The sequence below is a fragment of the Neopsephotus bourkii genome, unplaced genomic scaffold (assembly GCF_033783945.1).
Source record: "Neopsephotus bourkii isolate Nb327-2 ecotype Australia unplaced genomic scaffold, CSIRO-AGI_Nbou_v1 NB_1768, whole genome shotgun sequence".
Classification (NCBI taxonomy): domain Eukaryota; kingdom Metazoa; phylum Chordata; class Aves; order Psittaciformes; family Psittacidae; genus Neopsephotus; species Neopsephotus bourkii.
The window spans coordinates 7,236,909-7,252,206 of record NW_026902242.1 but is presented as its reverse complement, the minus strand read 5'-3'; the positions used below and the strand labels follow the sequence as shown (position 1 = coordinate 7,252,206).

At 43.8% G+C, this 15,298-nt stretch overlaps 1 protein-coding gene across 3 annotated transcripts in view; it reads left to right on the top strand.

The window, feature by feature from the left end:
- PLEKHB2 (pleckstrin homology domain containing B2) overlaps nucleotides 1–12,017 on the top strand; it is a 472,273-nt gene extending 460,256 nt beyond the window's left edge. Inside the window, exons 1-8 of one of the 3 annotated variants that reach the window (XM_061378940.1) lie at nucleotides 1,604–1,624; nucleotides 4,879–4,926; nucleotides 5,524–5,676; nucleotides 6,438–6,540; nucleotides 7,461–7,500; nucleotides 9,818–9,907; nucleotides 11,056–11,170; nucleotides 11,764–12,017. In XM_061378940.1, the coding sequence (XP_061234924.1) occupies nucleotides 4,890–4,926; nucleotides 5,524–5,676; nucleotides 6,438–6,540; nucleotides 7,461–7,500; nucleotides 9,818–9,907; nucleotides 11,056–11,170; nucleotides 11,764–11,900 (675 nt within the window). In that variant the 5' untranslated portion in view covers nucleotides 1,604–1,624; nucleotides 4,879–4,889 and the 3' untranslated portion in view covers nucleotides 11,901–12,017. Of the gene's footprint in view, nucleotides 1–1,603; nucleotides 1,625–1,694; nucleotides 1,723–4,876; nucleotides 4,927–5,523; nucleotides 5,677–6,437; nucleotides 6,541–7,460; nucleotides 7,501–9,817; nucleotides 9,908–11,055; nucleotides 11,171–11,763 lie in introns of those variants that run through there. The other 2 variants (XM_061378942.1, XM_061378941.1) reach the window with 2 other exon arrangements.
- The last annotated feature ends 3,281 nt before the right edge of the window (nucleotides 12,018–15,298 follow it).

The window sequence follows — 15,298 nt, the reverse complement described above, 5'->3', positions numbered from 1 at the left end:
GAAGGAAGGTGATCTTTCAACAGAAGCCTTCACTTCCGCACATCACTGGCAAGCAGTCTGAAAACAATTCACATTTGTAATAGTATTCATCTAAATATTCTAGTTCTTTTGCTCAGGGTATTATGACTCAGGCCTTCAGCTCTGCAGCACAGCTAGTTAAAAACTTCCTGATGAAGGTTCCTTCCTGAATGCAGAGCCAATGTATTTCATTCAAATGTTTCAGAATTGAATGAGACCATAACCCTCATACATTGCCTGGTTTCCAGCAGTACCTGAGTTTCTGGCAGACTGAAGATCTAGTGTTTTCTGGATTTGTGCCTCTCTTGTGAACACTCAGACAAGACCTGAGTGGCACAAAACTTCCATGGCAATGGCCCTGGCTCTGGGTTCACAGCCTTAACTGAGTTTCCAAGGTCAACACGGTAGAGGAAATGGTCCCAAAAAGCTACTAAACAAAATCTTGATGTTCTGAGCCCATGGAGGTCATTCAGTCATTGAAGAGCACGACAGTTTCTCAATGAATTTTAAAATGCTTTTAAACCTAATTGAAAACTAAAGTTTTTTATGAACCCTGAACAGTGCCAATGCTCTGAACACACACACAAAAGGACAGGATCCACTGAAGACCCCAAATCCTCACAAGGAGTATTTTTTTTGTTCCAGAAGAAAACTGCTCCCTTCCCCCTCTAAAGATTGTCTTGCCTTCTATTTCTATCCCAATACCTACAAGTTTCTGAAAATACCTTTTCAGCAATAAAAGGTGAACAGTTTTATCCTCAGAGAAAGGACTCCTACATAATCAGAATTTGATCTACACAAATCTCATTTACTGGTTGTTTCTGAAACCTGCAGTTCTATTCACAGATAGAGGATCTCTTTGTATCGCTTTCTGTTCTGCCTTCACCACTTTTATGGTACTTCAAAGATGTACCAAAGCATGAACTATACTACAGCCATGAACAGCACTATAGGAAGAAAAGAGTCCAAGTGCCTTAGCGTGATGGGGCTGCCACTATCCTGAATTGTGAAGGTGATTAACTAGTGACAGAGTGCATTCTCCACCAGATAGACTTTTCAGTGTGTGGGCAGCACTGACCCAAGGAGAGCTTAGTGCTGTCATGCAAGAATCACTAAGGTGCAGTTTCTGTCTGTTATATAGAACAGCTTACAGACTAGCTGGCTTTTTCCACCCTTGAATACTTGTGTGACTGCTTGAACGAAGTGACCCTGCCATTCTCTGATGCAGTCCCATGACATGACATCAGCAAACATCCCTTTCATACTCATAAACAAGATGGAAAGGAAAAAGTCAAAGTATCCTAACACGATGGGGGTGCTGCTGTCCCACCTGCTGGCCTGTGCAGAAGAACATGCCTCTGAAGTACTGAGACACGGCGCACCGTGCGGGGGGCAGACGCAGTCGGTGGCGGGGTCACCGTCCGCACCGCCCTGTCCCCATGGGGGGACCCGAACACGGCGGGGCACGTTCCCCCCGCGGTGCCGCGGCACCCGGAACCCGTGGCGGCGCACCGCGGCGGTCTGACGTCAGGCCGGGCTGGCGCTGCCCGCTGGCGCATCGGTCGGGCGGCGGGCGCGGGGCCGGCAGTGGCAGAGGCAGCGGCAGGTGGGTGCGGCGGCCCGGCACCGCGCGGGCTCGGCGGCGGGGGTCGGTGGATCACACCGGGCTGAGCAGAGCCCGGCCTGGCCTGGCCTGACGCGAAGGTCAGCGGGGCCGGGGAGCAGGCCGGGCCGGCGCGCTCGGCGGGCCCGCAGCAGCCGGGGCGGGAGGGGGCTCCCCGGGAGCGCTGTCGGGCTGTCCGCTGTCGGCCCGGCTGCCGGGAGCGAGGAGAGGGGGACGGAGGTTTCGGGCAGGGCTCGGCGGCCTCTCGCGGGGAGCCGGCCGCGCCCAGCCCGAGGCTCGGCGGCGGGTGACCGGCAGGGAGAGTCCGAGCGCCCGGGAGGAAGGCGGGGGCAGCGATGCTGCCGTTTGCCGGGGCCAGGCAGAGCTGGCGGGTCCGGGGGGCAGAGATCGGGTCCGGGACCTGCACGGCGCCCAGGAATTTCGGTGGAACTGTCCCCGGCGGGACAGGGAAGAGGAGGGACGGTGCTTCTCCAAACCGGCCGTTGCGAACATTGAGTCGCTCACGCGTGGGCAAGTTCTGCACTGAGAGCCCCATCTCTCGGTAGAACTAGCCATTGGCTAATTAAATACAGCGTCATGGAAAAAAGGCCTGCACAGAGCTAGCTGCAGAGTCATAAAGTTCCAAAAATAGAAAACTTGTTTTGTTTTTAGGGTGGGGGGAAGGATGAATAGGGTTACATCTGAGCACTCCTTCAAGCCCGATATCTCGGGAATGAAGTAACAGCGCGGTGTTAGCAGGCACAGCCAGTTGCGTGGAACTCGGCTCTGTGGTTAAACCTCTTCCACCTGCCTGGACCATGGAGTCGGGTCCATTGCTAGTTTGACTGCATTAATCAAAATGGCTTTGGTAATTGCAAGCTGCAGGTAGAAACACTTGATTTGTTTTGAGGTTTGCTCTTACTAGCAGCCAGCCATGTTTGAGAACAAGAAGTGAACTAGAATAGATTGTTGGATATTCCCCTTATTCTGCGTGACAAAGGAAAACTGCATTCCGGAAGCAGGAAGGAATAACCCTACCTACTTTGCTGCATTTACTCATAACCTGTGTTCAGTTTAGGGTGCTACTACTTTTAGATTTCAGTCACCAAGGTACTTCTATTGAGGTTGGTGATGAACTGACTTATCTTTGTTTAAATCCCATTTCCCATGTTGGTTGCACTGAGCTAGTTTAACAAATACTACTCAGTTGCAACTGATCTTGCCAAGTATCTCCTATCTCCGCAAATACTCTTTTAAACATGATGTGGGTTGACTGTGAATCAACAGGACTTCAAGTGAGTCTTGTGCTTAAAAAGGACCAAAGAAGAGTATCTGATTGTCTTTGCACCTCCTACTGCAGTGCTGACAGATTGTTCTGTGTGATTCCTTGCTCTCTATGCAGAGCTGAAGTTTGGGGTACTAAACTCTGTGTTGGGAAGATGTTGTTGTTGCATCTGGGATTACATGCGAGGTGCTGTACAGCAGCTTAAGCCACTTGCTGTTGTGGCCCTAGATAGCTGCGAGCCATTCTGTAATGTGAGACTGAGTTATTCTGTAATCACAGGCAAAACTTGTCAAGAGTAATGTTTTCTTCTTCATTTCCTCCTCTTTACGTGTTTAAGTTAAATCTAATTATGCTGTGGTATAAGAGTAGGTTGAAGGCAACAAGCATTCAATGGCATAATCTAGCACTTGCAACAGAACTGAAGTTCATGCAAGTTCTGTATTGGCTCTTAGACTTAGAAGGGCTTCTGGAAATATACAGTGATTTCACCTTAGTGGGCAAACTAGAAGACATAGAAACACTATTGGAGAGACCCATTCCTGTGAAAACGAGGAGCAAGAAGCCTATTTCCTTGTAAAGGATTATCTAGGGGGAGAAGAACATATACTGGGGTGGTGGGAGGATGAGGCTCAGGCCCTTTGTAGTGCTTTGTTACTTTGGAAGAATAAACCAGCCTCTATTTCTGAAGCTGTCTCTCTGTAGGAAGGTGACAACAGCATGCTTAGACCTCAGAGTAGGACTGGGTGACAGGATTAAAGCAGGGTAGGAGTTTGACACTCCCTTTCAGCAGGCTGTCAGCTATATGTTTGTTTTCCCAGCAAGCTGGTACAAAGGCCAAGATTAAGAGGTTTATCTTGGAGTTTAAACTTCAACTGCAGGTGGTTCTCATGATCACACCCAACCCTGTTCTGGATGTGGCATTCCTTCAATATGAAATCCTACTGCTACAGTCTTGTGTGTTATGGTATTTGCCCAGTACTGTGAAGAGCACACAGCTAAAAGTAATATCCAATAGATGGCTTATATACATCTATCAGAAAACAAATGGATGTTGCTAACTTTGTATTTTACTAGAAGACAACGAAACTCTTCTCCGTCCGCTCCCCAGCTTTAGAGACATTCCTTGTCTCAGATAAATTGTCTGGGATAAATCTACTATGCCACCTCTCCTCCCCCCCCCCCCGCTACAAGTAGAATTATCTGGTAGGTTTAAGTATCTGTCTCTCATACTGGCTTACAAGGCCCACAAATAATACCTAAAAAAGGCAGCCTTCTCAAGGGGGGCTTATAATGCTTCTGTTTTTGCTTTTCTTGTTCAGTTACATGCAGATAGTTGTGGTTTTGTTAATCCATTTTAGAGCAACAGTCTCTGCATCATTATGCTGTAAAATAAAAACATCCAGTTCATCTTGGAGGAAGCCAGTGATGATTTGGAAGAAATACAGGTCATAAAACTGACTTTGTCCTTCCTGTTTAAGATAAACTGTTTCAGCTTTTGTTTTGGCTGGACTTTGAGCCTGTGAATTAAAAATAAAACTGAAGCGGAAGTACAGAAAAAGGGAGGTAGGGAAGAAATGAGGGTGCTTAGTAACTTGAGACTGCAGAATACAGGAAGCACAGCTATGTCAAGAGAACAGTTTTGCAAGGAGCTGGTAGTGAGTCAGGAAGCAGTCACTGCAGCCTGTCTTTTCCCCATGTTTCAAGAGTGGTAGCTGTAAGCTTGTGTATTTTCCAGTTAAAAATGGTCTCTGATAATCCTGTTGGATTGCTACAATTACATTTGTTAAGTCCTACCATACTAGTTGTGCCTTACTATCTTCAGCTGAGATCTGCTGTGTCTGTTTGCAATACTAGCCAGCTTCACACAGCTGTAATATATGATTCCATACCATGAAGTGACTCTTTCTAATGTATGATTGTGAAATACTGACAACTGCTTTTCTCCCCCCCATCTTCCTCTTCTGTCCACTAGATTCAGCAACAATGGCATTTGTGAAGAGTGGATGGCTGCTCCGGCAAAGTAAGTCATGGTGGGCCGTTTACCTCCTTTTCTCCCCAGTGTGTCTAACATCACAGCAGCTTAGTAATTCCCAGGTCTTTCTTAAACAAAGAGTCTAGCTCTGTGGGTTGCTTTTTGTTCTTTTTTGTTGGTTTGTTGTTTTGACCTTTAGGACACTTCACAAAAAGACCTGTCATGACAGCATTTCCATGTGACCTTTGAAATATTCCACTGGGAAGCAGGATATACCGTATCTGAGGTGTCTGACTGGCATTCAGCTTCAGATGCTGCTCTGTAATTAGTGCTATATAAGTGGAGACTTGGAAACTTCACCTGACACCTTAATGTCTTCAATTAGTCATGCCCTCTTCTTGTTCTTGCAGCAAGTCAGAACTAAAGCACCAGGTTATGCCCTTAAACTCAGTTGTGACTCTGAATATTAGGTAAAATATGGAACCCAATTCTGTAGTGTTCTGAAGTGGGGATGTTTTAGTACAAGATTTTGCTTGGCATCTCAGAGTATCTGGGGTAGCTGTGAAGGATCTGTTGGTTTTGTTAGCTTTAGGACACAAATACTTCCCAATATGTGCTCTCAAAAGTGACTGTCTGATTTTTAAGGTACTATTTTGCGGCGCTGGAAGAAGAACTGGTTTGACCTGTGGTCTGATGGCCGCTTAATATTCTATGATGATCCAAATCGCCATGATATAGAAGATAAAATCCACATGCGAATCCATTGCATCAACCTCAGAGTGGGGAATGAATGTCGAGGTAATAAGGAACCCCTCAGGATCTGTGTATTTAGAGATTCTTCACAACTCCAGTTCCTTCCCAGCATACCATTTACGACATTACTGCAGAAGTAAACTTCTCCAAGAAGTGTGCAACTTTCTTGTTGTTAAAGAAACCCAGTAAACACCCATTTCACTCGCCTCCCAAAATACCCCAACCCAACCAACTATGAAATTCCCTTACAGACACCCAGGGCATGGTAGCATCACATGACAGATTAGGTTAGAGTTTGATACTTTTAAAACTCAGTGAGGACAGGGTACTGTGTATGCAGGTGGCAGGCGTGCACATGAGAATGGGATAGTCACAGTAGACTTGTGTGTCTGATTATAACATTACTGGAGTAATTATAGTGCTGTCTGGAGTGAGAGGCAGGACAAGAAATGGAAACCTCAGCAGATTTTCTTCAAGTATTACTAATTTCACTTCTAGCATTTGCTGGTACTCCACTTGATACTGACACAAGTGTTGGCGAATACTTACTGCTAAGTATGAATTGGTTCTGCCATAAGACACTTGAATTTCTTAGGAATGATGTTCACAGCTACTTACTTTCAGGACTGTCTAAAGAGTAAGAACAGGTTATTTCCTTCTGTAATTTGCTCTGATGCCACGGAAGGCAGCTACAACTGGCCCTAGTTTATTTTGTCCAGCCTTTTGCATAAACTGTCTCCCTTGTAAATGTGATCATGAAATCCTGGTTATCAATATTCCATAACTCATCTCTTTTTCTGTCCCAGATTTCCAGCCTCCAGAGGGGAAGCAAAGAGATTGTTTACTGCAGATTGTTTGCCGTGATGGGAAGACAGTCAACCTTTGTGCAGAGAGTGCAGATGACTGCCTGTAAGTCTGCCACAGAATACTGGTGTTGCTGCCTCTCCTCGTTTATCTTTTTCTCTCTCTTCCTAATAATTGTTTTGACTTCAGATTTTCAGAGATGTATTTTAAGAAGGTTTTCAAGCAAGTAAAAGCAGCCTTTCAGTGACAAAAACACAGCTCTCTTAGAAGTTATCTAGCTCATGCAAACTAACTGCAAGTTAACTCACTGAAACCACTGAAGGCTGAGGAGTAAAATAATCTTATTAATATGGGTAATGCAAGACTTGCTGAACAGATTGTGGGTTTTTTTCACTTTTCCCATTCTTCAAGCAGTACATACCCTGCATAGCTCAAGGACATCCCAGTAAGTGGTGAAAGGAAGAATACTCCATTACTGTGAACTTTCAGCTGAGCTTGGCTCTATATAGGTTGATAACTTCTATCATCAGTGTTCGCCAAGTACGCGTGGTGCTTCGAGCATGCTCCCAGCCATATGGCATAGGAGTGTTTGTGTGAAGTGTATTGTACCCTCTGTTCAAACTGCAATAGCGTCAAGACCCACACTCTCTAGTCAGCACAGATGCAACTGTTCAGGCAGGAGAAACAACTTCCCTGGTTCTCATCCTATTACTTTATCCTGAGTGTGGCTGCATATTACCTACCTGTTGTGCTTGCAGTGAAGACCTTCAGAACTGCACCTCTTCCTTCTCATGTTCCTCCTCATGCCTTCTCAGCTCTGCAAAGAAAATAATTCTTTGTCAGTCTTGATGTAACATCTTTCTGCATTCATTTTAGTATCATTGGGCTTTTACCTGTGCAATGGCTTAAACTGTGTTCCTGCAGTACCTCTAGTTGCTAGCCCTTTTTGTTTCAATAGTCCTAAAAGTAAGAAGTGGTATTAATTTTTATCAGCATTCCAATAAACAATGGGCTTGTTTTTGCAGGGCATGGAAAATTGCTCTCCAGGATGCCAGGACAAACCCAGTAAGTGCACTGGCTAGACTTTATACTGACAGAGAAGCAGCACATCGGTGTTATGTGTGATTCAGCAGTTTACTTCTAAAATCATGTTTCATCCCTCTCTGCTACAGAAAAACAGGGTCATGAGCATGATGGCTTGTGGGTAGGGAGAAGAATGATCTGGGTCACTAGCACATGTCATTCTTGCAGCCAAGCCTATGCACATACATGCTGGGTGGAAGTGAATGACTTCAGAGAATGATCTGTGTGTGGAAGTGAATGTTTGGGAAGCTGTGGGCAAGAAGTAAATCTGCAACTACTAAAAATTCACTTTCCACTCTTAGTGTTTGCTGCCTACATGTACAGTGCTAAAGGAAGCTTACTGCAAAGAAGCTGTTAATGTAGATCCATTACATTGTGGGATGCTTATTGGTGGAAAGTAGGGGAGCACGAAGTGCTTGGAGGAGAGTGCAGGCACGCTGAGAAGGAGTACATTACCTCTGCGTTGGCATACTAGCTGCGGAGAGTGAAGAGGTCATTTATCATAAAATCCTCCCTGTGAGTCCTGGAGTTCTCTAGAGAACTCTGTCTTTGGGGAGCCACATCCATCCACTTGTGAGTATTGTTTTTTTCCTTCAGACTGCCTTCTCAAGTAGTCTTCAGCACTAGCTTTCCCTATATGGCTAGACTAAACCAACCTGAGATATTCCTGTTTCATGGGGAAATGCTGGCTTTTAAAGAAGTTTGTATCAGTTTTTGATGGGTCACATTCACATTGGCACTGTACTGAGGCATCTAAGAACTGTAGATACACAAAACAAATGCTTGTCATAGTTTTGACTGCCCTGGACAGAAGTACCTCTGACCGCAGCCGTGCCATGCTGCTTCATGGTGTTAAATGAGAAGTGAAGGAATTGTCTTCTTGCAGTGAACACAGCACTCATGGTCTGTCTGCTATAGCTCTGGGGCTTAATCTTGCTTATGTGAGAGATGGTGACTCCTGGCTTTAGGAGATAGGAACTGCTGGTTTTCATGTCTTTTGACACTTGGCTGCCAGCCCTGATAGGATGGCATTCAAAACTTGCCAGTGCATCACTTTTCTCAGCTAAGGCAGACCCCTGCTATTGAAAGTAGAGCAGGTAGCTCTCTGCACAAGTTGTATCATGAATTGTCACTTTCCAAAGCAATTACAGATTTCCAACAAGGACTTGAAGTAATCGGGTAACTGGTTTGAGTCCATCTGTAGGTGTCTGACACAGCTTTCAAAAATACCAAGCATCCAGCAGTGCCTTTACTGGGATAGGAGGGTGAGCACCCCAGCTTTGAGAGCTATGTCATTTACAGATGTTTGCAGGCTGGTGTCACATGCCTGTACAGAGTTCCCTGTAGCAGAACAGAATACAGATGTACTGCTGGACACTTTCTCAGGTGTTTCTCAGGAAATACCTGCCTCTTCATGTAGTGATTTCAAGTGTGTTTCAAGCAATCCTTAGAATCTCCAGTGTAAGACTGAGCTGGGATATAGACATACTATGCCCTCAAAAGTCTTTCTAAAGTCCAGTTACAAGAGACAATAGGAACATTCACTTGTAAATGAAAAAAAGAGACCTGTTTTTTTTTTCTTGGAATAGGACACTAAGAGCATCACTGTGTATTTCTGATAACTATATGCAAGAATACAAGGTTACTGTAACCAACCTTTACTGTCTTTGAGAGTAAGTTATCACCTTTGCCTGATAGCTTCCTTCAAAAAGGACCAGAATTATAGGTGGCATTTGCAATGTAGTTCCCTAAAAACAGTCAAGTCCCTCAATCCTTACAGTTAAACCTCTCTTACTGTAATTTTTGTTTTAGCCTTCTCACAGCCAGGACGAGAGGTGGCCAAGAACTGTGACTCTGTTCTGCTATAAAGTTCAGGTGCCACTTCTGGCTACTGCATTTTTTCTTAATCTGCTCTTGCAGAACTTGGTGATACCATTCTAGAGCACTGGGAAGCAGCTAGCTTACTTGTGAAAACTTGTTTATCTGAAAACAGAGGAAGAACAAGAGGGTAATTTCTAAAACTGAGGCTATGAAATGATGGAAAGAGTCGGTGTGCTTGCATGTACATGTGTGCATACAGAGTTAAGAGATTTTATGGCTCCTTCCTGCGATTGATGTGGCATTTGTATTCTCCCAGGTCTGCTCTCCAAATAGTTTCTTTTTGAAGTGCTTTATAAGATATTCATAATACATCTGAAGGTTACTCTTTCTTTGGGGTCATTCAGTTTTAATCCTTGCGCTGCTCTAACTGGGTGTCTGTAGGAAAAGGTGATAACTGCTACCTTTCCATGGTGTTTAGGGCTACATGGGATCTGATGTGATGTATGATGAGACAGCCATTTCCTCAGCCCCTCCTCCCTACACAGCTTATGCCACACCATCACCTGAGGTAAGAATTTCAGTCAGGAAGCATTAAGCATTTAGTCCTTCAAGCACTCAAACTGTACTCCTGGATATAACTGTGAGTTCCACAGTTATATCCAGCTTTGAGGTTTGTACAAAAGGAGAAGGAGTAAGGCACTAACAACCTATTGTCACTCCTGTTTGAGATGGATTTCCCTTGAAGGGGATGAGGCAGATTTGACTGGGAGGTATATAAAGGATGGCTGCTCAGAGAACGTGGAAAATATAGCTTCTTAGAGACAGGGCATAAGTTATTTAGTTGATCTTGAAAGATACTGGCCATGCAGCTTTTAACATCAGGAGGTGGGACTGTGCTTTCACATTGTGTAAGAACTGGAAGGATACAAAATTAGGAGTTTTAAAAATAGGGTTTAATGACTGGAGCTGTCACATTTAACACATAAGGTTTTGTTGTATCCAAGGTGTCATAGCAACCCAGTAACTAGCTCCTGGATGCACTGTTCTTTTGCAGTGGAGAAGGAGCAGCATTGGGGCTGAACCTGTATATACTGTGCATTTCTGGATATTCTGATTGTTGTGCAGTGAAACACAAAGGGACAGTTGGGGTAATATTACTTACTGCATTACAGTTGTACTGCTCCAGCCCCTCACTGTTAGAAACGGTTGTTAAGAACTAGATGTGGTGCTGGGAGCTATATCAGGGCTAGTAGTGGGCCTCCTCTTTGGGAGAACAAAATTGCTTCCAAAATATACAGCTACAGAGTATTTGTTCCAAATATGACATTCACTTGCATTGTGAAAGGGACAAGTTGGTTGGAGTTTCTTTGGATCCTGCCTACCTCACAGCCCTCCAGAGAGCTCTTACTGGCATGAGGGCAGAGAGGAGTAGCTGGTAAGGCTGCTGTGGCTCTGCCTGATGACCCAGAACCTGCCTCTGCCATTCAGCATCCAGGAAGTTGAAGAGAGTGAATGTTGCTAAGGAGCACTTATTTTTTCAAGCAGCTGTTCTGAATCCTTTCCAGGGAGTAGATAGATTATATCAGTATACACTATACACTGGGTATTTTGTTTGAAGTTTGACTGCATTAAAAATGAGGGAGAATTGAACAAAGTGTGTAATTGGGTACAAAGCAAAGAATACTGTTATAATGAACACATTTTTGATTTCACCAGGTTTATGGCTATGGCTACGATCAGTACAATGGTGCGTATCCACCTCCTGGTCCTCAAGTCTTCTATGCCTCCAATGGACAAGCTTATGCTGTTCCCTACCAGTATCCATACCAAGGTAACCAATACCAACCATATCTTTTACCTTTCTGTAGAAGCTATTTGAGTTAGTATTTCTGTCTTGAATGACCATCCTTTACCGCCCACCGCTCCTGCACAACAGTGATGGAAAGAAACCTGACATGTAGCTAGAACCAATACCCCTTACCCTTTCACAACAAAGCAAATGCAGTGAAATTTGTATTAAGTTATTTAACTTAGTGAAAGTGATTTAACATCCCAGTGTGATCCCAACATAAGTTACCATCCCATTGTGATCCCAACTTAAGTTACTTTGTAAACTCTTAGAAGCACACAGAACTCTCAACTACAGTAGGCAGCATGTTTTCTAAGATAAAAGAGCCAGAACAAGATTGAGTCATTACTCCATATTGGGCATTGATCGAGATTTTCATTCATCTGTCCTCTTATACCTAGCTTAATTATTTCAACACTAATCCACTTCCAAAGCATGGTTGTAACTGGTTCCTTCCCCACATGCTGGCATCATCAGTGGGAGGAAGAAGGTGAAATAGTGGGCCTGTTTTGAAATTACAGCACATGGTATTAAGATAGACCTTGCCCTCCTCCTAACACTCTCGTATCATCTAGGACCTTATGGGCAGCCCCCTGCAAACCATGTCATCATTCGAGAGCGTTACCGTGACAGCGATGGAGATCTTGCACTGGGCATGCTTGCTGGAGCAGCAACTGGAATGGCTCTGGGATCATTATTCTGGGTCTTCTAGATTACCCGTTCCTTATCTTTGTAGTTCCTGAACCCTTTATTGTGTGCAATAATATATTGGCAATGTTGTTTACTGTTAAATTTTAAGAAATGCAATAGTTATTTTTCAGTAGTGACATCTAATAACTGATTCTTAACTGTCTTAAGGAGAGTTTAAAGGCACCATTTAGTTGAGTGGTTGGAGATGGCATGTGCTGCTCTTGAATTCTGTTCTGATGGTTGGAGTTACAAGGATTTGTACTGATAAGGATCAATATGAGCACCAATGTAACATGGTAGCAGTCACTAGCTTTATGAACAGACTTTTACTGTAAGCACGGTGGAAAAAAGTGATGGGGGGGGATCTAAAATCTGGTCCAAAGAGGAGGTTTAAAGGAACCCCATATTAGCGTATATGTACTACTGGCTCTAAACATTCCCTGGACAAACACACAGTTCAGCAGAAACTCCTTGGCATTAGGCAGCCTACCATGCTTGAGGAGTTTTGTTACCAAACTTGCTTGCAGATGGTAGTGCATTTTCTCAGCTGGAGTCGTGTACTTGTCTCTCACCCCATCCAGGTGAGATTGTTTTTGAGAACATGTAAGCAAACCACTAAGAAGTGGCAGCACTCCTCAGTTCTTTTATTCTCCCAGAAATGTGAATGCCCAGTAGCAATGAAGACCAATGTTTGTTCTTTCACCCCCCTCTTTATCCTGAATCACTCTTCTCCGGTCAGATGGAAGTAATACCCTCTTGGGCCTATCAGAACCCCTTTGCAGGCAGTAATAGTCAAGAGGGGAGAGTCAAACAGCACAAGCGGAACTTGCACACAGGCACTTTTGATATCAGCTGCCTTGCCGAGGCTAGAATACGTCTGCATCTTAGCTTCCAAGGTTTACTAAACCAGGTTCATTATCTGCAGCTAGTTTTGAGCACAGCTGAGCCTAGGGTTTGTTCTATGCACACGCTCCCCTCACATTCAGCAGGTCTTGTCTTCCCTCCATGACTTGTTAAGGAAAACACTCCAAGGATCCTGTCTGGCTTTGCTTGTTTGACTGGTTCCTTACACAGTGTGCTCCTGCAAGCTGCTGTGCTATGGAGTGTAACCTGGAGTGCAACTGTTATGTATGTTATGTGGCCTATTACCTGATCCTATTATAATCCATGCTGAGCTGCGCTTGGCAGGGAAAACAAAACTCTGAAGAAATGCACGTGCTTTCTTATTCAGGTAAAAGAGGCAGGGTGCCTAAATGAGCTGTTTATAGTAAGAGGACTTATTTTTATACTTCCACTTTCAGCTTCCTGTATTAACACTTGTTTAATATGTTAAGTCTTTCTTATGCTTTCAGAAGTTGGTTAATTTCCTTAAGGTTCATGAAGTTTCAGGTATGTCAGGAAAGCTGAAAATAGACGAGAACTTTCACCCATATAAATTTAGATCAAGCCCCAAGCTTTCCCATTTCATCCAAAAGAGGTCTTGGGTCTATCCTACGTATTAAAGCAAAAGAGGTCTTGGACAAGAGTTTGAGCAGCAGCCAGGGGAAGCACTAAGCTTTCATGACTCTTAGGACAAACTCAACAAACCATAAGAAGTAAACAGACAGATGTAATCTTGGCTGCAATACTAAGAGTGAGCCTAATCCAAGGAATGTAAATGTCATACAAGAAACTGGCTCAGAGCTGTACACTAATATGCATGCATGTCCTTTCACTGATTAATACAAGCTGCATATGTTCTGCCAGTGGTATGTACTGAAAGCACTTGGAGGTTCAAAAGAGGACTAAAGTGAAAGTTTCCTATTGCTTGTCCAAACCACAAGAAATTGGAGTACACTACTGAAGTTCTCTGAGAGGTCTGGTACCCTGCAGGTCAGAAAGAGACTGTCTGGAACTTAAGTGAACAAACATTTCAACCCTTTTTAAACCTTGAGATAACCCCGAAGCTGATTACAGGTCTACACTGCTGTTTGCGCTTTGCAATGTAACTAGTTCTGCAGAATGCCTTCATGTCCTCTTGTTCCTCTGTGATATTTAGCTTGTAAGGGGGGGGGAGAGAATAAAACAATTGAACAACATTGTGATTTCTTTTGAGTTTCATAGTAATTGTAAAAGAATAGATCAAAGTGAATCAGCTGGGCATTTATTTTAAGCTCAAAGTTTTATTGTGTGGGTTTCTGGGGTTTGGTTTTGTTTTTTTTTTGTTTCTTGAACAGCTGTTGATCACAGCAGGGAACATGGAGTCTCTCTCATGAGCTAACTGCATCTAGATCCCTAGTTTCTTCCAGTGAAATATATAAGACTCTGTTGATTGGAAAACATTCCTGTGTTGAATTCAAAGCAAGAATTGATCTTTTTAAAAATTCAAATTGAAGTAAATCTCCATTAAAAATACAACCTTACCCCTTCTCCAGGGGAAAAAGGTAACAAATTGAAGCTGAAGATTCTAGTTCCATCTTAGTAACAATAGGCTGCTTTTCTACAAAAATTATGAGCTACTGTTCTATCCTGCTAGCACCAGCATCTAGAAGCTAGAAAGCAAGTCCACAAAACTCTGTCAGAGCATATAATCAAGAGAGCAGTCTTACTGTAGGTGCCTGTAGCCTTTCTGATCTCACTTCAGAAATAGAAGTGGGAACGTCTTGATGTACAAAGCAGCAGCACGAGGATGGCCACTTGAATTCACTGGTTGTTAAAACTCGTGGACTTGTTTCCTGAAACACGGCCATACTTTCTGTTGCTCAGGAACAGATTGGAGGTTTGGACATATGTAGAGTGATGTCTGGCTAGATACATAGTCATTACTCAGTAGCCTTTCTCTGCCTAGTCCAGAACTTCTATATATCTGCAGTTTGTGTAGATGCTGGTTTGAGCTGAAGGAGCAGGGCCACAGTGGATTCTGGGGCTTGGAGGGATGGCTGTGCCAGCTTCTGCAGATGATACCATAGTGACAGGAAGAGGCAGTGCTGCAAGATCATTTTCAGAGAAGATTAAATGATAGTCCTAAACAGGTCTTTGTTTCTGAATGGAGCTATTCATAATGCTGTGATTCCAGTAAATACCTGCATAGCACCCTGTTTCTTGCAGTGCACACTGTCAGTTAAAGATGACTAATACTGCTGTATAGCAGTTACAGTCCATTCAGAATTACAGAACTCAAAGAGTCTGTGTTCACTGTGACTACTTGGATTCTCAATTATGGGCAGAGCCAGGCTTCCAGAGAGTGGAATAAAAATGCTCAGCCTTCTAATAAATCCAACCACATTAAAGAGGTGAACCAGCTCCCCTCCCAAATTCTTAGTTACATGTAAAAACGTGGCTATTGGCAATTTTTGCTTGAACATGGGGAGCTAGGGAGCCAGCTTTTTCTAGAGAGTGGATAAAGGCTTAGACACTAGAGAGAAGGTGGTGGGAAGTGTT